Consider the following 23,141-nt stretch of genomic DNA (forward strand, 5'->3'; position numbering starts at 1 on the left):
ACATGCTTATCCCCAGTTTCTGTCATGTAAACAGAATAAGATTAACTACCCCTGGATGGAACACCAGTTCATCACAGCTTACTTCCCCAGCTGAGGCTGGAACCCATTTACAGCTGGGTGGAACCAGGAATCAAACCCAGGTCTACATATTGGTGGATTTACTGAGCTACCTGCTCTGTGAAGTACAGTACATAATTGAATCTGAAGTAATTTTAAATCACTGTATGTCAGTGCCTACTGGAGGTCAGATAGCACAATAGAGCAGCTTGTTGCTCTGGCTAGCATCACTAAAATCTAACAAATGCTCACTTTGTGCTTCACTCTCACTGTAAGTAAGAGCTGAACTCTGTACCAAACCTCTCATGGCACAGTCTATTTTTTTTCTCTTTAAAGTCTAATTACTGGAAGATCAGAGAGAAAAGATGGACAGTGATGAAAGGTCACCGCTTTGACTGATGACCTTTCTGTAATCATTAATGCTTTAAGGAGCACTTTATACCACACCAAACTGCATTAGTTGATAAAGGTGAGACCTGGGTTGCCAAAGAAGCAATTAACAAGTTAAGGGAGTCGCTAAATTGCAGCGGGTGCTGAGGTTATAAGAGATTTTCAGGTGGAGTGACAGAGAAGGGTGGGAATTAAAGGATATGAGGGACGTTATGATTGTGAATATGAAACCAATGACGATGGAGCCTAATAACATGCCGACAAAGTATCCAACAGAGAGGAAGAAGGCAGGAGGATCGAAGGCATCTCCACCCATCTGGCCGTAGGAGCTGATGGCACTGGAAAACAAATTGAAACGTTTGACATGTGTAAACAATACGTGACAGATACTGCAGATCCTGTAAGGGAACTAAGACTAAGGCAATAGTTACCACAGGAGAAAACATCAGCAGTGCAAACAGTTTATGGCTTTGAAAAAACTACAGTCACCAGAAATATGACCTGTAAATATGACAGGTCCTTAAAACCTGGTTGGTAGCAAGGGGAATAAATTCACGTGGTAATTATGCCGACTTAAGCCCTTACTTGCAATTTATCAGAGTCGTTCCTAAGGACAGGCAGCTTTGGTTATTAATCAAATCCTTCCATGAAAAGCAATTCATTCTTTTCTCTTTGCCTTAGAGCAGCCGCATAACTGTTAGTGGTAAACGGGTGAAATTCTACTGTTCACCAAGAGAGCAGCAACGCATTATTTACACCATTCTAAATATTCACTCTGCAGAGGGGTGGGGGTCAGGGGAACTTCCATATGGAAGTAATTGAGTGGGAAAATAGGCCTCTCTGGAGAAGCTTAGAGAGTGGGTGGGAATGGGTGCGGAAGCTGAGGTGGAGCAAACAGTGACGAGCACCCGCATGAGGGGCTGGTGCAGTACGCTGCATATTTAAAAACACTCCTGTGGATTGTGAAATGTTAAACCTTTGGCTCAGCTAAGGCAATGTCAAAGTGATGCCTGGAATTTTTACTTCCGTCACTGACAAGGACAAGGAAACAAAACCTTAACAAAACTTTGTATTAATACAGGCAGGCATTTATGGTTAATGCAAATCATTATTTTTACAGCTGGTGTTCTTTCGACAAGTCAGTAGAAAAATAAAGAAATGTTTCCAAGTCAGTGAATATCTCCTGGACTTCATTTACCTCAGTCGTTAAGTAATACAAACCGTATGGATCTGCATGGTCAATCTGTCTGAAGTAGGTGGCTCTTAAAATCTGACAGATAACAGTGAGGGAAGCCACCACACCCTTATTAATTCTGAAACAGTTTTAGGCTTCTGTGGCTGTGATTTGAGAAACAGCAAAGTGCAACGTCGGTTTGTTGCGTCACCACTTATGCACTGTGACGTTGAGCGGAACTGATAAGGATTTTCTTGAAAAGAAAACATGACTTTTCAGTTGCATTTTGTCACAAGGCACATGGGAGACTTGAGCTTTGATCTGATGTGTTCTCTTGTGTGAAAATCCTTCTCTGCGCCGCTCCACCAGAAAGCTGTGGTACAACAGACAAAATTTGCATCATGCACAGTTTCGCAACCACACAAGCCTGTAACTCCTTCAAAGCTGTCATAGGTATCTTGGTGGCCTCCCTCACTAGTCTCTTTGTGGCACGGTTGCAGATGGATTTACCACACAATGCAATACCATCTGCATTTCTAAAAACGTTTATGTAAGTGACGTCCAAGACATGTTCAGCGACTTGAAAATGTTCATGTATTCAACCCCTGACTTATCTAAAGAAAGCTGTCTGTAAAAGAGATGATAATCCTTATATGTAGTGTATCCAATTACTTATGGCTTCCAAAAATTAATTAAATCTGAAAGTCAAAACTAAAAGCACATTTTGACTGTTTCATGATTACAAAAATGGTGTCACTGCTGGACTACTGTATCTGAATGTATGAACACGATTTGTACCAACTACTCCTCAAAGTCTTGTCAAACCTCTGGAATAAAATGAAGCTGTTATAGTTCTCCAGTTTTCATGCTGTCAGAATGAAATGAGCTTACACGCCATGACGTGTGCTTAATGTCCACAGTAACGGGAGGGAATCAGTCAAGCTGCCACTAATGAGCTCAGCAAGCTGAGAAGGAAAAACCTATTATCCTTTCCCTGCCAACATGGTCTCCACTTGTGTTATCACATTAAAATCTGGCCACTCGTCACTTTGTGATTGTGACCTTTTGGAGAATGTATCTTCAGGTATTTGGGGCTTTTAACTCAGTCAAAACTCTCAGCATGTCACCACAGGTCCTGGTTGAATGGTGTCTGGGTCTGGCCTGCTGGAGCAGGATGTTTAGTGTCTTGGAGAGGACACGTTAGCGTAAGGTTGAGCTGCTCTGGGAGCTTGTTAAAATTCCAGTGCCAGGACCCAGCATGGCTCACTAATAAGGGCCGGCTTTGTGTGCGGGGCCAGGGGGACCGGCAAGCTCGCGAACTAGTCAAGTGACAGGAGATGGCATGAAGGCTGGTCACGCCACCCCGACAACAAACACTGCACTATCTGACTGTTTGTCCATGAACCGCGTCGGCTCCCTGCTCTGTGCTTCAGCATATACAGAGATAACAGACGCAGTGTGAGCACAACAATTTACCCACTCGTTTGCTTTTCTGCCCATCTGCCTGCCTGTCTGGGCCCATTTGTTCGTTCGGTGAAAGAGCTGTCGTGTGTGTGTGTGTGTGTGTGTGTGTGTGTGTGCCTGTGCACAGGTACTCTACATGCGATGTGTCAGTCTGCATGAATACATGATGCACATTCCCGTCGTGCCCATTAAACCTCGACTTGTTTCTGTCCATGACTATAGATGTGAGTGGACTTCTTTCCTCCCTGCATCTCCATCTCTCCACTTCCCCATCACGCCATCTGTTAACACATCTACATGAATGACTCTGTTCAGTTGCAATCCATAAATACAGCAGACAATGGCTGCAATGTGAGAGCAGGACAGACGTGGAGTGTGGAAAAAGAAAATAACGAAGCTAAAGAAAGGCATGGTTAACAATGACTGGATGGATAGTGGTTACTTCAGTGTGCGTCTGAGAATTTTGCGCCTTATTTCATCCGAATCTGACAGCCAGTGTGTTAGCTGACTTCGTTAGTTTGGAATGCATCTCTACTCTGGCAGTGAGTCTTTCCACTGTGCACCTTAATGAGATTCTGACAGTGCCAGGGGCTAAGTTGCTTACGCAGTCCACTGCGTAGCATCTGAGACACTTGTGTTATTTGCCAATCGCACCCTTTCTTTAAAAAGCTGGCAGGCAGCTTCTAGTTGACCATCTCTCCCCCACACATCCAGCTCCATCATGCCAACTGGAGATGACTGAGCGCCCACACTATTAACCCTCCAAAATCCTCATGAGCGTGCACAGTATTGAAACAAAACCTGAGCAAGATACTCACTGTGTCAGGACAATAGCCACGGCATCATTGAGGACGCTCTCGCCAAAGAGCAGGGTGTACAGATCCAGGTCCACATGCAGCTCCGAGAACAGGCCGAGCACCGACACTTAAAAAGCAAAAAAAAAAAAAAAAAAAAAAAATCAAATACAGCTAGTGAAGGCTACAGGAGACAGGGTTGTTTAAAAGTGTTCTGTCTCTCACACCGAACAAGCAGCAGAAAGCATCACTTCTGCTGCTGCAAACAGGAGAAACCAGGGGAATTAGGTGAGGTTATAATCTAACAAGGAAGACTAAGAAGACAAATCAGCAAACTAACAGAAGTGGAAAGAAGAATCTGATACATGAGCAATCAGAGTCACTAAGTACACCAAAAAGCTGCCTTCATCCTCTCAACATGCACAACTTCATGTTTGCAAAGAAAACACAGAACAGGTCAGGTCAGGGAGCATGTCCTGGTGCCACGATTCGCTGCATCCACCACATTATGGAACTACTGTAGGCCCTGGACGGCCACCACCCAAGTAGAATGGCAGTACATCCCCACCTCCTGAAAAAAACTATCTACTGGAAACTGAAATCATCCAGCTGACCAACACAAACTCACGTTCACTGGGGGGTTTTGTCTGTTGATTCAGTCTACACCCTGACGGTGGTGACTGACATCACAGTGAGGGCAAAGACAACACAACAGAACCAAATTCCATCACGACAGGTGATGTAAATGAACCTTCTGGCTAATCTATTTGCATGGACACTGCTGTGTTTGACTGTGTGTATTGTCCCACACAAGTAGAAATGACAAACAACTATTCACTTTCAGTAATTGTTTCTCAAAAAAAGTTGAAAGACAGCTGAGTGTATGGATGGACAGGTGAACAAATAATGAATGTTTATGAGTGCAATGGTAAGAATATTTCCTGAGGTGAGAGATGGAACATTTCATCTTTCACCAAATAAAATATTCTTTCCATTGTACGAATGAAAAACATTCATTTATATGACACCTAAAATAGATCCTTGTCATTTGATATTTTATTAATTTATAAACAAGAGAAAAGGGACTTACATTTTGGCGTGCATTACTGGTCCTTCGAAGGCAAGAGGTTCCAAACCATCCAACACAAACTTTAAATAGCAGTCCAATCCCATCCAAAATTGTTCTCAGTCAACTTGCAAAAACAGTCAGACAGTTCAATAACAATCCTGACGTTGTAGTCCGTACCTGATGCCATGCACTGACTACCTTTGTGTACAGACTGCCATCTGCTTTCCTCAGTCCAGCGAAAAATCGTGACTGAAATTTGACAGTGCCTGTACTTCAGTTGGAGACGACTCAGCGAACACTGCAAATGCCTCCAGATGGCTTACAGTGTACTGGATTTGTTTTTGAGCACCATCAATAAGCTCGTTCAAATCAACATCTGTTACCAAAAACAAACACCGCCATCTTTGTTTTTAAGCTAAGCGCCGTTGCTACTATAGTGTGAGTGTGCGATGGTTACACTGTGCAATGGTACAAAATGTATAGGACCAAAATTACACAGTAAATGGAACAAAATAGCAAATGGTACAAAATGATCAATAGCACATGACATAAAAACCACCAATCAAATGACAAGGATCAATTTAAGCGTTACATAATTGTGATTATGAAAGTGACATATTAAAAACAACTAGTCTAAGGTTAACCATTATTCACAGGTCATAAACCATAATTATGTCACATCCTCGGTTCTTAACGACTTCTAACAGGCACCATTATCCCTTTTTACGACATTCCTGGATGTTAGTATCACCTTGCATGGCTGCTGACACTCTTTAATGGCTCCCCAAAGGTGGACAAATGTCATTGTCCACCCACTACCCCACTACTATGGTACGAGCTGGAATAGAGTTATTTTTTTTAATACTGGGGTATTGTTCCACTGATCTAGCAGAGTACAATGTGACTGTATCTGTTCATCAGGAGCACCCACCATCCATCCTAACTGCTTAACAGAATCAAAGTTTGATCAAACGTGTGTCACGGTGATGCTACTATATCTCCAAGTTAGCTTGCTAACACTTCAGTAAGACCTGTGTCATACTGGCTATTTAGATTTTGTATTTTACATGTATGAATTTTCAGTGAATAAATTTATAACCATACAACAAGTTTTGAGACTGGTTAGGGCGATCTCCCATTGCCAATTTTTTGGCCTCAATACCAAATCGAAATCATATGGCATGAAGGCTGAAAAAATGATTGATTGATTGATTGATGCCCAATTGTTTATAATTATAGCCAATAATTGTATGTACATGCAGTTCGTACCATTTCCTACTATTTCAGATGCACTTTTAGTGCATCCAGAAAGTATTCACAGAGCTTCACTTTTTCCACATTTTGTTATGTTGTATCCTTATACCAATATGGATGAAATTCATTTTTTCCCTCAAACCTCTACACACAGTACCCCATAATCAAATCATATCAATTTTATTTATATAGCGCCAAATCACAACAAACAGTTGCCCCAAGGCACTTTATATTGTAAGGCAAAAGCCATACAATAATTACAGAAAAACCCCAACAGTCAAAATGACCCCCTGTGAGCAAGCACTTGGCGACAGTGGGAAGGAAAAACTCCCTTTTAACAGGAAGAAACCTCCAGCAGAACCAGGCTCAGGGAGGGGCAGTCTTCTGCTGGGACTGGTTGGGGCTGAGGGGAGAGAATCAGGAAAAAGACATGCTGTGGAAGAGAGCAGAGATCAATCACTAATGATTAAATGCAGAGTGGTGCATACAGAGCAAAAATAGAAAGAAACACTCACTGCATCATGGGAACCCCGCAGCAGTCTAAGTCTATAGCAGCATAACTAAGGGATGGTTCAGGGTCACCTGATCCAGCTCTAACTATAAGCTTTAGCAAAAAGGAAAGTTTTAAGCCTAATCTTAAAAATAGAGAGGGTGTCTGTCTCCCTGATCCGAATTGGGAGCTGGTTCCACAGGAGAGGAGCCTGAAAGCTGAAGGCTCTGCCTCCCATTCTACTCTTAAAAACCCTAGGAACTACAAGTAACCCTGCAGTCTGAGAGCGAAGCGCTCTATTGGGGTGATATGGTACTATGAGATCCCTAAGATAAGGTGGGACCTGATTATTCAAAACCTTATAAGTAAGAAGAAGAATTCTAAATTTTATTCTAGAATTAACAGGAAGCCAATGAAGAGAGGCCAATATGGGTGAAATATGCTCTCTCCTTCTAGTCCCCGTCAGTACTCTAGCTGCAGCATTTTAAATTAACTGAAGGCTTGTCAGGGAACTTTTAGGACAACCTGATAATAATGAATTACAATAGTCCAGCCTAGAGGAAATAAATGCATGAATTAGTTTTTCAGCATCACTCTGAGACAAGACCTTTCTAATTTTAGAGATACTGCGCAAATGCAAAAAAGCAGTCCTACATATTTGCTTAATATGCGCATTGAAGGACATGTCCTGATCAAAAATGACTCCAAGATTTCTCACAGTACTACTAGAGGTCAGGGTAATGCCATCCAGAATAAGGATCTGGTTAGACACCATGTTTCTAAGATTTGTGGGGCCAAGTACAATAACTTCAGTTTTATCTGAATTTAAAAGCAGGAAATTAGAGGTCATCCATGTCTTTATGTCTGTAAGACATTCCTGCAGTTTAACTAATTGGTGTGTGTCCTCTGTCAAAATAAGAAATGTCTTTTTGAAATGTTTGCAAATTTATTAAAAAACAACAACAACAACTACAAAATCGCATGTACATAAGTATTCACACCCTTTGCCATGAAGCTCAAACTTGAGCTCAGGTGCATCCTGTTTTTACTAGTCATTCTTGAGATGTTTCTACAGCTTAACTGGACTCCACCTGGGTTAAGTTCATCTGATTGGACATGATTTGGAAAGGCACACACCTGTCTACATATAAGGTTCCACAGTTGACAGTGCATGTCAGAGCACAAACCAAGCATGAAGTCAAAGGAATTGTTTGTAGACCTCTGAGACAGGATTGTCTTGAGGCACAAATCTGGGGAAGGGTACAGAAACATTTCTGCTGCTTTGTAGGTCCCAATGAGCACAGTGGCCTCCATCATCCGTAAATGGAAGAAGTTCAGAGCCACCAAATCCCTTGCTGGACACCCCTCTCAACTGATCGACCGGGGGAGAACTGCCTTAGTCTGGGAGGTGACCAAGAACCCAATCAACACTTTGTCAGAGCTCCAGCATTCCTCTGTGGAAAGAGGAAATGCACCAATCTGGCCTGCATGGCCAGATTGGTGCATAGAGTGGCCAGATGGAAGCCACTCCTTAGTACAAGGCACCTGGAGCCCACCTGGAGTTTGACAAAGCACACCTGAAAGACTCTCAGTCCATCAGAAACAAAATGGTCTGGTCTGATGAGACAAAGATTGAACTCAATGCTGTGTATTTGAGACGTCATGTTTGGAGGACACCAGGCACCAGGAACTGGGTCACTAGTCAGGACTGAGGGAAAGATGAATGCAACAATGTACAGAGACATCCTGGATGAAAACCTGCTCCAGAGCACTTTTGACATCAGACTGGGGCGATGGTACAATGTACAGAGACATCCTGGATGAAAACCTGCTCCAGAGCACTTTTGACATCAGACTGGGGCGATGGTTCATCTTTCAGTAGGACAATGACCCTAAGCACACAGCCAAGATATCAAAGGAGTGGCTTCAGGACAATTCTGTGAATGTCCTTGAGTGGCCCAGCCAGAGCCCAGACCTGAATCTGACTGAACATCTCTGGAGAGATCTGAAAATGGCTGTGCATAGATGCTCCCCATCCAATCTGATGAAGCTTGAGCGATGATGCAAAGAGGAATGCACAAAACTGTCCAAGCATAGGGGCACCAAGCTTGAGGCATTATACTGAAGAAGACTTGAGGCTGTAATGGCTGCCAAAGGAGCATCAACAAAGTACTGAGCAAACGGTGTGAATACTTACTGTATGTACATGTGATTTTTTAAGTTGTTTTTTTTTTTTTACTTTTAATAAATTTGCAAAAATTAAAAAAAAAAATTGAATTTTGAGGGAAAGAAATTACTCCATTTTGGAATAAGGCTGTAATGTAACAAAATGTGGAAAAAGTGAAGCACTATGAATACTGCACTGTACATGCTAGTACACTACTGACCATGCAATGACTGGAAGCTATTAATATGAAATTCACTATTTTACATGCTTGCACATTCCTGAACCATCCAGCCAGTAACAGCATTCAGCACATCTTCCTTTTGATACAGATTCCAGAACAATGTCCTAGTGTTTCAAAGTTTACAGTACAAAAAAAAAACCAAAAAAACAAAAACAAACAAAACCCCCCCCAAGGTTTTCATTTCATACCATAATAATAATAATAATAATAATAATAATATATTAATAATATAATAATAATAATAATAATAATAATAATAATAATAACGACCAGGATTTATACAGCGCTTTTCAAGACACCCAAAGCGCTTTACAAGTTGCATTATTCATTCACTCGCACATTCACAGACTGGTGGTGGTAAGCTACTACTGTCACCACAGCTGCCCTGGGGCAAACTGATGGAAGCTACCATTTTGCGCCTACGGCTCCTCCAACCACCACCTCAGTCATACACAGGCAAGGTGGGTTAAGTGTCTTGCCCAAGGACACAACGGCAACATGCAGATTTTTGACTGGTTGGGAGCCAGATTCAAACCACCAACCCTTTGGTCATAAGACAGCTCGCTCTACCAACTGAGCTATTGCCGCCCCAATGCATGTTCTATAATTCTTAAACTCTGTCTTTACTTTTCCACTCTTGTACATTTAATCCTTTATTGGACCATGTAGTGGGCATCATGTTTCTCTCCAAGGTTGATGGCTTAACTTCCTAACTAATGATGATTAACTAACTAATGCTAACTAACGCATCCAGCAGGTGGAAGAAGAACCATCTAAGAACTTCCTCCACATTATGTGATCTTTTAATATGGTGAGCTACAAAATGATACCACTTATTTATTTTTGAGTTATCGCCTACACAAGGTGGTCGAGAATTGAATAACCCACTCACATATTCATCTATATTTTTGCTGTACAAGCACTGTACCATAACCAGTGGAGGGAAAATCTAATCGTTCACAAGGAGATTTTATATTTTCACAGTATGACTTGTAAAATGTGAGTACATGTTAGAATTCAGCTTGAAATTAAGAAAATTATTATACAGAAGTATTATATAGAAGTTGCAAAAATTTACATCTATATGGTCTGTGTGTGGTTGTTTGGAGTGGCACGTTATCTTACTATGATTTTACAATACAGCCTTCCTACCATCAGTTACAACACAACCTTATTAGCAGCAGTAACAGTGGAACTCATCTCAGAAAACTAAACAATTTAACTGCATTTTTGGATTTGTGCTCTTTTCAGCTGCAGACAACATGGCTGTTTTGACGAGTGAGATAATGACTAGAACTTAAGACTGCAGATTACAGTTACTGTATTTATTTAATATTTTATTTTATTTAACACACAATGCGAATCACAAGTTACAATAAATAAATAAATGTACACACACACACATATACATACATATACACACACATATATATATATATATATATATATATATATATATGTGTGTGGGCGGAGGATTAGCAGCAATCTTCCATTCCAGCTTATTAATTAATCAAAAACCCAGACAGAGCTTTAATTCATTTGAAAGCTTGACTTTTAGTCTTGTCCATCCAAATTGGAAGTCCCAAAAACCAGTTTTATTTGTTATTATCTATCGTCCACCTGGTCGTTACTGTGAGTTTCTCTGTGAATTTTCAGACCTTTTGTCTGACTTAGTGCTTAGCTCAGATAAGATAATTATAGTGGGCGATTTTAACATCCACACAGATGCTGAGAATGACAGCCTCAACACTGCATTTAATCTATTATTAGACTCTATTGGCTTTGCTCAAAAAGTAAATGAGTCCACCCACCACTTTAATCATATCTTAGATCTTGTTCTGACTTATGGTATGGAAATAGAAGACTTAACAGTATTCCCTGAAAACTCCCTTCTGTCTGATCATTTCTTAATAACATTTACATTTACTCTGATGGACTACCCAGCAGTGGGGAATAAGTTTCATTACACTAGAAGTCTTTCAGAAAGCGCTGTAACTAGGTTTAAGGATATGATTCCTTCTTTATGTTCTCTAATGCCATATACCAACACAGTGCAGAGTAGCTACCTAAACTCTGTAAGTGAGATAGAGTCTCGTCAATAGTTTTACATCCTCATTGAAGACAACTTTGGATGCTGTAGCTCCTCTGAAAAAGAGAGCTTTAAATTAGAAGTGCCTGACTCCGTGGTATAACTCATAAACTCGTAGCTTAAAGCAGATAACCCGTAAGTTGGAGAGGAAATGGCGTCTCACTAATTTAGAAGATCTTCACTTAGCCTGGAAAAAGAGTCTGTTGCTCTATAAAAAAGCCCTCCGTAAAGCTAGGACATCTTTCTACTCATCACTAATTGAAGAAAATAAGAACAACCCCAGGTTTCTTTTCAGCACTGTAGCCAGGCTGACAAAGAGTCGGAGCTCTATTGAGCTGAGTATTCCATTAACTTTAACTAGTAATGACTTCATGACTTTCTTTGCTAACAAAATTTTAACTATTAGAGAAAAAATTACTCATAACCATCCCAAAGACGTATCGTTATCTTTGGCTGCTTTCAGTGATGCCGGTATTTGGTTAGGCTCTTTCTCTCCGATTGTTCTGTCTGAGTTATTTTCATTAGTTACTTCATCCAAACCATCAACATGTTTATTAGACCCCATTCCTACCAGGCTGCTCAAGGAAGCCCTACCATTATTTAATGCTTCGATCTTAAATATGATCAATCTATCTTTGTTAGTTGGCTATGTACCACAGGCTTTTAAGGTGGCAGTAATTAAACCATTACTTAAAAAGCCATCACTTGACCCAGCTATCTTAGCTAATTATAGGCCAATCTCCAACCTTCCTTTTCTCTCAAAAATTCTTGAAAGGGTACTTGTAAAACAGCTAACTGATCATCTGCAGAGGAATGGTCTATTTGAAGAGTTTCAGTCAGGTTTTAGAATTCATCATAGTACAGAAATAGCATTAGTGAAGGTTACAAATGATCTTCTTATGGCCTCAGACAGTGGACTCATCTCTGTGCTTGTTCTGTTAGACCTCAGTGCTGCTTTTGATACTGCTGACCATAAAATTTTATTACAGAGATTAGAGCATGCCATAGGTATTAAAGGCACTGCGCTGCGGTGGTTTGAATCATATTTGTCTAATAGATTACAATTTGTTCATGTAAATGGGGAATCTTCTTCACAGACTAAAGTTAATTATGGAGTTCCACAAGGTTCTGTGCTAGGACCAATTTTATTCACTTTATACATGCTTCCCTTAGGTAGTATTATTAGACGGTATTGCTTAAATTTTCATTGTTACGCAGACGATACCCAGCTTTATCTATCCATGAAGCCAGAGGACACACACCAATTAGCTAAACTGCAGGATTGTCTTACAGACATAAAGACATGGATGACCTCTAATTTCCTGCTTTTAAACTCAGATAAAACTGAAGTTATTGTACTTGGCCCCACAAATCTTAGAAACATGGTGTCTAACCAGATCCTTACTCTGGATGGCATTACCCTGACCTCTAGTAATACTGTGAGAAATCTTGGAGTCATTTTTGATCAGGATATGTCATTCAAAGCCCATATTAAACAAATATGTAGGACTGCTTTTTTGCATTTACGCAATATCTCTAAAATCAGAAAGGTCTTGTCTCAGAGTGATGCCGAAAAACTAATTCATGCATTTATTTCCTCTAGGCTGGACTATTGTAATTCATTATTATCAGGTTGTCCTAAAAGTTCCCTAAAAAGCCTTCAGTTAATTCAAAATCCTGCAGCTAGAGTACTGACGGGGACTAGAAGGAGAGAGCATATCTCACCCATATTGGCCTCTCTTCATTGGCTTCCTGTTAATTCTAGAATAGAATTTAAAATTCTTCTTCTTACTTATAAGGTTTTGAATAATCAGGTCCCATCTTATCTTAGGGACCTCGTAGTACCATATCACCCCAATAGAGCGCTTCGCTCTCAGACTGCAGGCTTACTTGTAGTTCCTAGGGTTTGTAAGAGTAGAATGGGAGGCACAGCCTTCAGCTTTCAGGCTCCTCTCCTGTGGAACCAGCTCCCAATTCAGATCAGGGAGACAGACACCCTCTCTACTTTTAAGATTAGGCTTAAAACTTTCCTTTTTGCTAAAGCTTATAGTTAGGGCTGGATCAGGTGACCCTGAACCATCCCTTAGTTATGCTGCTATAGACGTAGACTGCTGGGGGGTTCCCATGATGCACTGTTTCTTTCTCTTTTTGCTCTGTATGCACCACTCTGCATTTAATCATTAGTGATCGATCTCTGCTCCCCTCCACAGCATGTCTTTTTCCTGGTTGTCTCCCTCAGCCCCAACCAGTCCCAGCAGAAGACTGCCCCTCCCTGAGCCTGGTTCTGCTGGAGGTTTCTTCCTGTTAAAAGGGAGTTTTTCCTTCCCACTGTAGCCAAGTGCTTGCTCACAGGGGGTCGTTTTGACCGTTGGGGTTTTACATAATTATTGTATGGCCTTGCCTTGCAGTGTGGAGCGCCCTGGGGCAGCTGTTTGTTGTGATTTGGCGCTATATAAAAAAATTGATTGATTGACTGATATACACACACACATATATATACGAGGGCTATTAGAAAAGAAACCGACCGTTTTATTTTTTTAAAAAACTATATGGATTTGATTCATATGTTTTTATGTCAGCCAAGCTTGAACCCTCGTGGGCATGCAAGAGTTTTTTCATGCCTGTTGGTGACGTCATTCGCCTGTGAGCACGCCTTGTGGGAGGAGTGGTCCAGCCCCTTCGTCAGAATTCCTTTGTCTGAGAAGTTGCTGAGAGACTGGCGCTGTGCGTCATCAAAATTTTTTCCAAAACTGTGAGGCACATCCGAGTGGACACCATTCGACAAACTAAGCTGGTTTTCGGTGAAAATTTTAAGGGCTGATGAGAGATTTTGGATTGTTTCTATCGCTGTAAGGACTTCCCACGGAGCGGGACGTCGCATAGCGCTCCGAGGCGACGTCGTCATCCTGTTTCAAGCTGAAAACCTCCAAATTTAAGCCTCTGTTGACCCAGGATGTCGTGAGAGAACAGAGAACTTTCAGAAGAGGTCGGAATCAGCAGTTTATCCGGACATTCCACTGTTAAAGGACATTTTTTTAATTTAAGACGTGTGGACGAATTGGTGCGTCGGCTTGCAGCTGGCGCGGCGCGCCCGCCACAGGAAAAACACCTCCGTTGCAAGCCTTAAGGACAAGTTGGAACATGCTCTGCTGTTAAACAATTTCTCAGATACTCACTCAACTGAAAGCCACCAAAAGCCGCCTGGATTTTACAAATGGCTATCAACACAGAGGTGTTTATCCTGTGGCGGGCGCCCCGCGCTGGCTGCGAGCCGACGCACCAATTCGTCCGCACGTCTTTCATTAAAAAAATCTCCTTTAACAGTGGAATGTCCGGATAAACTGCTGATTCCGACCTCTTCTGAAAGTTCTCTGTTCTCTCATGACGTCCTGGGTCAAAAGAGGCTTAAATGTGGAGGTTTTTAGCTTGAAACAGGATGACGACGTCGCCTCGGAGCGCTGCGCGACGTCCCGCGCCGTGGGAAGTCCTTACAGCAATAGAAACAATCCAAAATGTCTCATCAGCCGTTAAAATTTTCACTGAAAACCAGCTTAATTTGTCGAATGGTGTCCACTCGGATGTGCCTCACAGTTTTGGAAAAAATTTTGATCAAGCACAGCGCCAGTCTCTCAGCAACTTCTCAGACAAAGGAATTCCGATGAGGGGGCTGGACCACTCCTCCCACAAGGCATGCTCACAGGCAAATAACGTCACCGACAGGCGTGAAAAAACTCTCGCATGCCCACGAAGGTTCAAGCTTGGCTGATGTAATCACACGTGATTCAAATCCACATGGTTTTTTAAAATAATAATAAGGTCGGATACTTTTCTAATAGACCTCGTATATATATATATATATATATATATATATATATATATATATATATATATATAGTGGTGGGCACAGATAACCAAAAAATTAACTTCGATAACAGATAATCAGATAACTGAAACGTCATCTTTGATAAAGATAAACCGATAAACCACACAAAAATGTATCGGAAGTTACAGATAACCGATAACCAATAAATTCCAGTATTGTTTCCAGTATATTTGCAATTACTAATAAACTGAATTTGAGTTTAAACACCGCAATCACTTCTGGAAACATCAAAGAAACAGCAGACCCAAACAATGAGCCCACACTTCTATGTTTGAACATCCTGCCTCCTGTTGAAGGTCTTATTTACTACACGGCTTACAGTGCAGAGACAAGCTGAGAGCAGTCACCAAGCCTAACTCTCTACCAATCACAATGCTCCGGTCAGGCGGAGGTCTTGGAAAATAAAGTCATACTGACTTATGGTTTGGTGTATAAATAAAATGAATACTGATAAAATAACTCCATTAATGTCAATTCTGTCATTTGTACAAAGTTAAAATATAACATATATCTTTTAATGTTGAATAATGCACTAATTCTGAGGTTTTCTAACAAACACAGACAGATTGCAAAGGATTCTGGGTAAAATGTGCCTCTGCTAAACACTGATTGGTTCAGTCATTCAGTATGTAAACCAACACATTAATGTGATGTGTGTCGTGTGTTGGTGTTTACAAATGTGCTTTTGTAAAATATTCCATTTTTTATTTGTAAAAACAGCCATTTTTACGGAGCCATGGAAGTGTCATCACAACATGTTTTGCATGTGGAGAGAATGTGAGAATGTTCAGATGATTTTTTATTCATGTGAGAATTTTTTGGACCGAGTTTCAGGTTAATCACGCATCCTGCATCGTGTAGTGTACATTGAGTAACAAGCTGCGTTTAACATCTCACGACCACCTCCTGATTGCTAATCGTGTGGTCGAATGAAAATCAAATCTGTTTGATATTATACTGGTTGGCCGTTGTGAGGGTTTCCTGCTGCTGAGGGGCAACAAGCATCCAACCGCTCGCACTGTGCATGTGTAAACACCGCAGAGCTGTCTTGTAATGTTTTTTTTTGTCGTTTTGTTTTAAACTTTGATGTCTCCCATCGAGAGTTTTTGTAAATTAAGTTTGAAAAAACTTAACTTGTGATTAAAAATATAGTGTCTGCTCATCTTCAGGACGAATACTGCCATGAACACTACTGGCCAGTAGATGGCAGTAGAGGCCTTGAAATCTTTCCAAAACAAAATTCAAGATAATCCATGTCTGCTGCGACATTTAAGATGCGTGGAATTTAACAAACGCAAATACAATAACGTCTAAAAACCCAGAGAATATATTCACAAGCGTTTTAGGAACTAGAGTTTAATGCTGTTGTGAGTGGAGCCTGAACAGAGTGTCTGAAATGCATTTGTTCTGTCTTGAACGTACTAATCCTACCCATAATGCACTGCTTCAGTGTAATCTTTACGTGCCTTAACTAAAGCACTCCTTCTGCTGAATCACGTCTAAATTATTTACACATTATTCACTTTGCGTGTTTTTAGGAATCCCCTAGCTTAGCGTAGCTACTAGCTCTTAGCCGGTTTAGCATGGCGGCTTCTCCTGTCTCTCTCGCACTTTTCTGCTCTGGGTGTGAAATGTTTAGTTATTCCTCGGCCTCCTTTAGCAGTAACGGTACTTGTAATAAGTGTAGCTTATTCGTAGCTTTGGAGGCCAGGCTGGGCGAATTGGAGACTCGGCTCCGCACCGTGGAAAATTCTACAGCTAGCCAGGCCCCTGTAGTCGGTGCGGACCAAGGTAGCTTAGCCGCCGTTAGTTACCCCCTGGCAGATCCTGAGCAGCTGGGAAAGCAGGCCGACTGGGTGACTGTGAGGAGGAAGCGTAGCCCTAAACAGAAGCTCCGTGTACACCGCCAACCCGTTCACATCTCTAACCGTTTTTCCCCACTCGACGACACACCCGCCGAGGATCAAACTCTGGTTATTGGCGACTCTGTTTTGAGAAATGTGAAGTTAGCGACACCAGCAACCATAGTCAATTGTCTTCCGGGGGCCAGAGCAGGTGACATTGAAGGAAATTTGAAACTGCTGGCTAAGGCTAAGCGTAAATTTGGTAAGATTGTAATTCACGTCGGCAGTAATGACACCCGGTTACGCCAATCGGAGGTCACTAAAATTAACATTAAATCGGTGTGTAACTTTGCAAAAACAATGTCGGACTCTAGTTTTCTCTGGGCCCCTCCCCAATCAGACCGGGAGTGACATGTTTAGCCGCATGTTCTCCTTGAATTGCTGGCTGTCTGAGTGGTGTCCAAAAAATGAGGTGGGCTTCATAGATAATTGGCAAAGCTTCTGGGGAAAACCTGGTCTTGTTAGGAGAGACGGCATCCATCCCACTTTGGATGGAGCAGCTCTCATTTCTAGAAATCTGGCCAATTTTCTTAAATCCTCCAAACCGTGACTATCCAGGGTTGGGACCAGGAAGCAGAGTTGTAGTCTTACACACCTCTCTGCAGCTTCTCTCCCCGCCATCCCCTCATTACCCCATCCCCGTAGAGACGGTGCCTGCTCCCAGACTACCAATAACCAGCAAAAATCTATTTAGGCATAAACATTCAAAAAGAAAAAATAATATAGCACCTTCAACTGCACCACAGACTAAAACAGTTAAATGTGGTCTATTAAACATTAGGTCTCTCTCTTCTAAGTCCCTGTTGGTAAATGATATAATAATTGATCAACATATTGATTTATTCTGCCTTACAGAAACCTGGTTACAGCAGGATGAATATGTTAGTTTAAATGAGTCAACACCCCCGAGTCACACTAACTGTCAGAATGCTCATAGCACGGGCCGGGGCAGAGGATTATCAGCAATCTTCCATTCCAGCTTATTAATTAATCAAAAACCCAGACAGAGCTTTAATTCATTTGAAAGCCTGACTCTTAGTCTTGTCCATCCAAATTGGAAGTCCCAAAAAACCAGTTTTATTTGTTATTATCTATCGTCCACCTGGTCGTTACTGTGAGTTTCTCTGTGAATTTTCAGACCTTTTGTCTGACTTAGTGCTTAGCTCAGATAAGATAATTATAGTGGGCGATTTTAACATCCACACAGATGCTGAGAATGACAGCCTCAACACTGCATTTAATCTATTATTAGACTCTATTGGCTTTGCTCAAAAAGTAAATGAGTCCACCCACCACTTTAATCATATCTTAGATCTTGTTCTGACTTATGGTATGGAAATAGAAGACTTAACAGTATTCCCTGAAAACTCCCTTCTGTCTGATCATTTCTTAATAACATTTACATTTACTCTGATGGACTACCCAGCAGTGGGGAATAAGTTTCATTACACTAGAAGTCTTTCAGAAAGCACTGTAACTAGGTTTAAGGATATGATTCCTTCTTATGTTCTCTAATGCCATATACCAACACAGTGCAGAGTAGCTACCTAAACTCTGTAAGTGAGATAGAGTATCTCGTCAATAGTTTTACATCCTCATTGAAGACAACTTTGGATGCTGTAGCTCCTCTGAAAAAGAGAGCTTTAAATCAGAAGTGCCTGACTCCGTGGTATAACTCACAAACTCGTAGCTTAAAGCAGATAACCCGTAAGTTGGAGAGGAAATGGCGTCTCACTAATTTAGAAGATCTTCACTTAGCCTGGAAAAAGAGTCTGTTGCTCTATAAAAAAGCCCTCCGTAAAGCTAGGACATCTTTCTACTCATCACTAATTGAAGAAAATAAGAACAACCCCAGGTTTCTTTTCAGCACTGTAGCCAGGCTGACAAAGAGTCAGAGCTCTATTGAGCTGAATATTCCATTAACTTTAACTAGTAATGACTTCATGACTTTCTTTGCTAACAAAATTTTAACTATTAGAGAAAAAATTACTCATAACCATCCCAAAGGCGTATCGTTATCTTTGGCTGCTTTCAGTGATGCCGGTATTTGGTTAGACTCTTTCTCTCCGATTGTTCTGTCTGAGTTATTTTCATTAGTTACTTCATCCAAACCATCAACATGTTTATTAGACCCCATTCCTACCAGGCTGCTCAAGGAAGCCCTACCATTATTTAATGCTTCGATCTTAAATATGATCAATCTATCTTTGTTAGTTGGCTATGTACCACAGGCTTTTAAGGTGGCAGTAATTAAACCATTACTTAAAAAGCCATCACTTGACCCAGCTATCTTAGCTAATTATAGGCCAATCTCCAACCTTCCTTTTCTCTCAAAAATTCTTGAAAGGGTACTTGTAAAACAGCTAACTGATCATCTGCAGAGGAATGGTCTATTTGAAGAGTTTCAGTCAGGTTTTAGAATTCATCATAGTACAGAAACAGCATTAGTGAAGGTTACAAATGATCTTCTTATGGCCTCGGACAGTGGACTCATCTCTGTGCTTGTTCTGTTAGACCTCAGTGCTGCTTTTGATACTGTTGACCATAAAATTTTATTACAGAGATTAGAGCATGCCATAGGTATTAAAGGCACTGCGCTGCGGTGGTTTGAATCATATTTATCTAATAGATTACAATTTGTTCATGTAAATGGGGAATCTTCTTCACAGAGTAAAGTTAATTATGGAGTTCCACAAGGTTCTGTGCTAGGACCAATTTTATTCACTTTATACATGCTTCCCTTAGGTAGTATTATTAGACGGTATTGCTTAAATTTTCATTGTTACGCAGATGATACCCAGCTTTATCTATCCATGAAGCCAGAGGACACACACCAATTAGCTAAACTGCAGGATTGTCTTACAGACATAAAGACATGGATGACCTCTAATTTCCTGCTTTTAAACTCAGATAAAACTGAAGTTATTGTACTTGGCCCCACAAATCTTAGAAACATGGTGTCTAACCAGATCCTTACTCTGGATGGCATTACCCTGACCTCTAGTAATACTGTGAGAAATCTTGGAGTCATTTTTGATCAGGATATGTCATTCAAAGCGCATATTAAACAAATATGTAGGACTGCTTTTTTGCATTTACGCAATATCTCTAAAATCAGAAAGGTCTTGTCTCAGAGTGATGCTGAAAAACTAATTCATGCATTTATTTCCTCTAGGCTGGACTATTGTAATTCATTATTATCAGGTTGTCCTAAAAGTTCCCTAAAAAGCCTTCAGTTAATTCAAAATGCTGCAGCTAGAGTACTGACGGGGACTAGAAGGAGAGAGCATATCTCACCCATATTGGCCTCTCTTCATTGGCTTCCTGTTAATTCTAGAATAGCATTTAAAATTCTTCTTCTTACTTATAAGGTTTTGAATAATCAGGTCCCATCTTATCTTAGGGACCTCATAGTACCATATCACCCCAATAGAGCGCTTCGCTCTCAGACTGCAGGGTTACTTGTAGTTCCTAGGGTTTGTAAGAGTAGAATGGGAGGCAGAGCCTTCAGCTTTCAGGCTCCTCTCCTGTGGAACCAGCTCCCAATTCAGATCAGGGAGACAGACACCCTCTCTACTTTTAAGATTAGGCTTAAAACTTTCCTTTTTGATAAAGCTTATAGTTAGGGCTGGATCAGGTGACCCTGAACCATCCCTTAGTTATGCTGCTATAGACGTAGACTGCTGGGGGGTTCCCATGATGCACTGTTTCTTCCTCTTTTTGCTCTGTATGCACCACTGCATTTAATCATTAGTGATCGATCTCTGCTCCCCTCCACAGCATGTCTTTTTCCTGGTTCTCTCCCTCAGCCCCAACCAGTCCCAGCAGAAGACTGCCCCTCCCTGGGCCTGGTTCTGCTGGAGATTTCTTCCTGTTATAAGGGAGTTTTTCCTTCCCACTGTAGCCAAGTGCTTGCTCACAGGGGGTCGTTTTGACCGTTGGGGTTTTACATAATTATTGTATGGCCTTGCCTTACAATATAAAGCGCCTTGGGGCAACCGTTTGTTGTGATTTGGCGCTATATAAATAAAATTGATTGATTGATTGACTGCTCGGCACAGCATGTCCACACTAAAACCTTAAAAATTAGCACATTACTTTAAAACTAAAACATATATCTGTTATTTTCACTTTATAAAACTTCAGACAGGACAATAATTTTAAATAACTTGTCAAAATTAGTTTGGTTAAAATGTGAACCATAAGTTAAAAATGTATGCCTCTGGATGACTTGGGTGATATTGCCAGCATATCAGTATGGTGTTAAAGGAAATGATTTTTCTTTTTTTTCCCTTAAAAAACAGTTTTTCTTTTGCCTGCAGAGGACAGTGTTCTTCATAGAAGCAGCTGTTTTCTGTTTGCAGAGGATGGAACCATTCATCTGTTAGGAAAATTTTATCAGATAGGTGCTCAACTGATTTTCAATTTTAGAAATGTTTTCTGCTGTTCAGCTTTGTTACTACGTTATCGGACAAAAATTAATCGGAAGATAATTAGTCCGATAATGGTTTTTAAAGTTATCTAAAAAGATAATCCGCTAATTAGGTTAGGTTTTATATATATATATATATATATATATATATATATATATATATATATATACACACACACATATACGAGGTCTGTGAGAAAAGTATCCGCCTTTTTATTTTTTCAAAAACCATATGGATTTGAATCACGTGTGATTGCGTCAGCCAAGCTTGAACCCTTGTGCGCATGCGTGAGTTTTTTCATGCCTGTCTGTTGCTTCAATCGCCTGTGAGCAGGCTTTGAGTGAGGTGTGGTCTACCCCTCTCGTCTATTTTTTATTGCCAATAAATGTCTGAACAATCTGGATCTTTGCTGCATCAATATTTTTCCAGAAACTGTAAGAGATCTCCAGGTGGACACTGTTCGAAAAATTAATATGGCTTTCAGGGACGATTTTCTGGGGATTAAACAGATTAAGGGGTGTTATTGCCCCTTTAAGGATGGCCCACAACTGCTGAGAGCGCAGCGCGCTCCCAGCGCCGATGGACAGGCTGACACCCCGCACAAACAACCAGATCATTTCCAACATGAAAGCTTTGTTGATCCGGGACCTCATCTGACTTTCACAAAAAGGCAGAAGATGTGGACATCAGCACTTTTTCCGGTACATTAAGACAGACGTGCGGAGGAGTTTGGCGCGTCGTGGTGCAGCCGTCTTTTCACAATTCCTGTGCTAGTCAGAGGACATACCGGATCAAGACAGCGTCCAGTTTAGAAATGAACGGCACATTTCACTGTTTCACGAGTTTTTGTCATGGAAAGAGGAACAAAGGCGGAGGAATTCCGCGGGTCGCGCGGAGCTGCATGGCGAAAAGAAATGCCGTGATGAAGCCTCACAGGACATGTTCTGACATGTTCAGCTCATGCACAATCACAATCGGATATTCACACGACTGGAAAGCAACCAGAATCCGTCTGAAATCCACCTTTAAGCTGTCCTGTGAGACCAACACCGAGGTGGTTTTGTCCCGCGTAATAAACGGCTCCGTGGCACGTCCCTCGGCTTTTTTATCCATGAAAAAAAAAATCCTGTAACGGTGGAATGTGCCGGAAAAAGTGCTGATGTCCACATCTTCTGCATTTTGTGAAAGTCAGACGAGGTCCCGGATCAACAAAGCTTTCACGTTGGAAATGATCTGGTTGTTTGTGCGGGGTGTCAGCCTGTCCATCAGCGCTGGGAGCGCGCTGCACTATCAGCAGTTGTGGGCCGTCCTTAAAGGGGCAGCAACACTCCTTAATCTGTTTAATCTCCATAAAATCGTCCCTGAAAGCCATATTAATTTTTCGAACGGTGTCCACCTGGAGGTCTTTTACAGTTTCTGGAAAAAAAATTGATGCAGCAAAGATCCAAATTGTTCAGACATTTATTTGCAATAAAAAATAGACGAGAGGGGTGGACCACACCTCACTCAAAGCCTGCTCATAGGCGAATGAAGCAACCGACAGGCGTGAAAAAACTCACGCACGCGCACGAGGGTTCAAGCTTGGCTGACGCAATCACACGTGATTCAAATCCATATGGTTTTTGAAAAAAATAAAAAGGTGGGATACTTTTCTAACAGACCTTGTACACACATATATACATACATATATATATATATATATATATATATATATATATATATATAATATATA

At 41.1% G+C, this 23,141-nt stretch overlaps 1 protein-coding gene across 1 annotated transcript in view; it reads right to left on the reverse strand.

The window, feature by feature from the left end:
• Positions 1 to 23,141, reverse strand: part of LOC117508771 (sodium/hydrogen exchanger 9-like) — a 308,738-nt gene that overhangs the window by 221,671 nt on the left and 63,926 nt on the right. The window contains exons 6-7 of the mRNA XM_034168606.1: positions 3,904 to 4,009; positions 650 to 785 (exon numbers count right to left, since the gene is read on the reverse strand). Of these exons, the coding sequence (XP_034024497.1) occupies positions 650 to 785; positions 3,904 to 4,009 (242 nt within the window). The remainder of the gene's footprint in view (positions 1 to 649; positions 786 to 3,903; positions 4,010 to 23,141) is intronic.

Source organism: Thalassophryne amazonica, chromosome 1, assembly GCF_902500255.1.
Source record: "Thalassophryne amazonica chromosome 1, fThaAma1.1, whole genome shotgun sequence".
NCBI lineage: Eukaryota > Metazoa > Chordata > Actinopteri > Batrachoidiformes > Batrachoididae > Thalassophryne > Thalassophryne amazonica.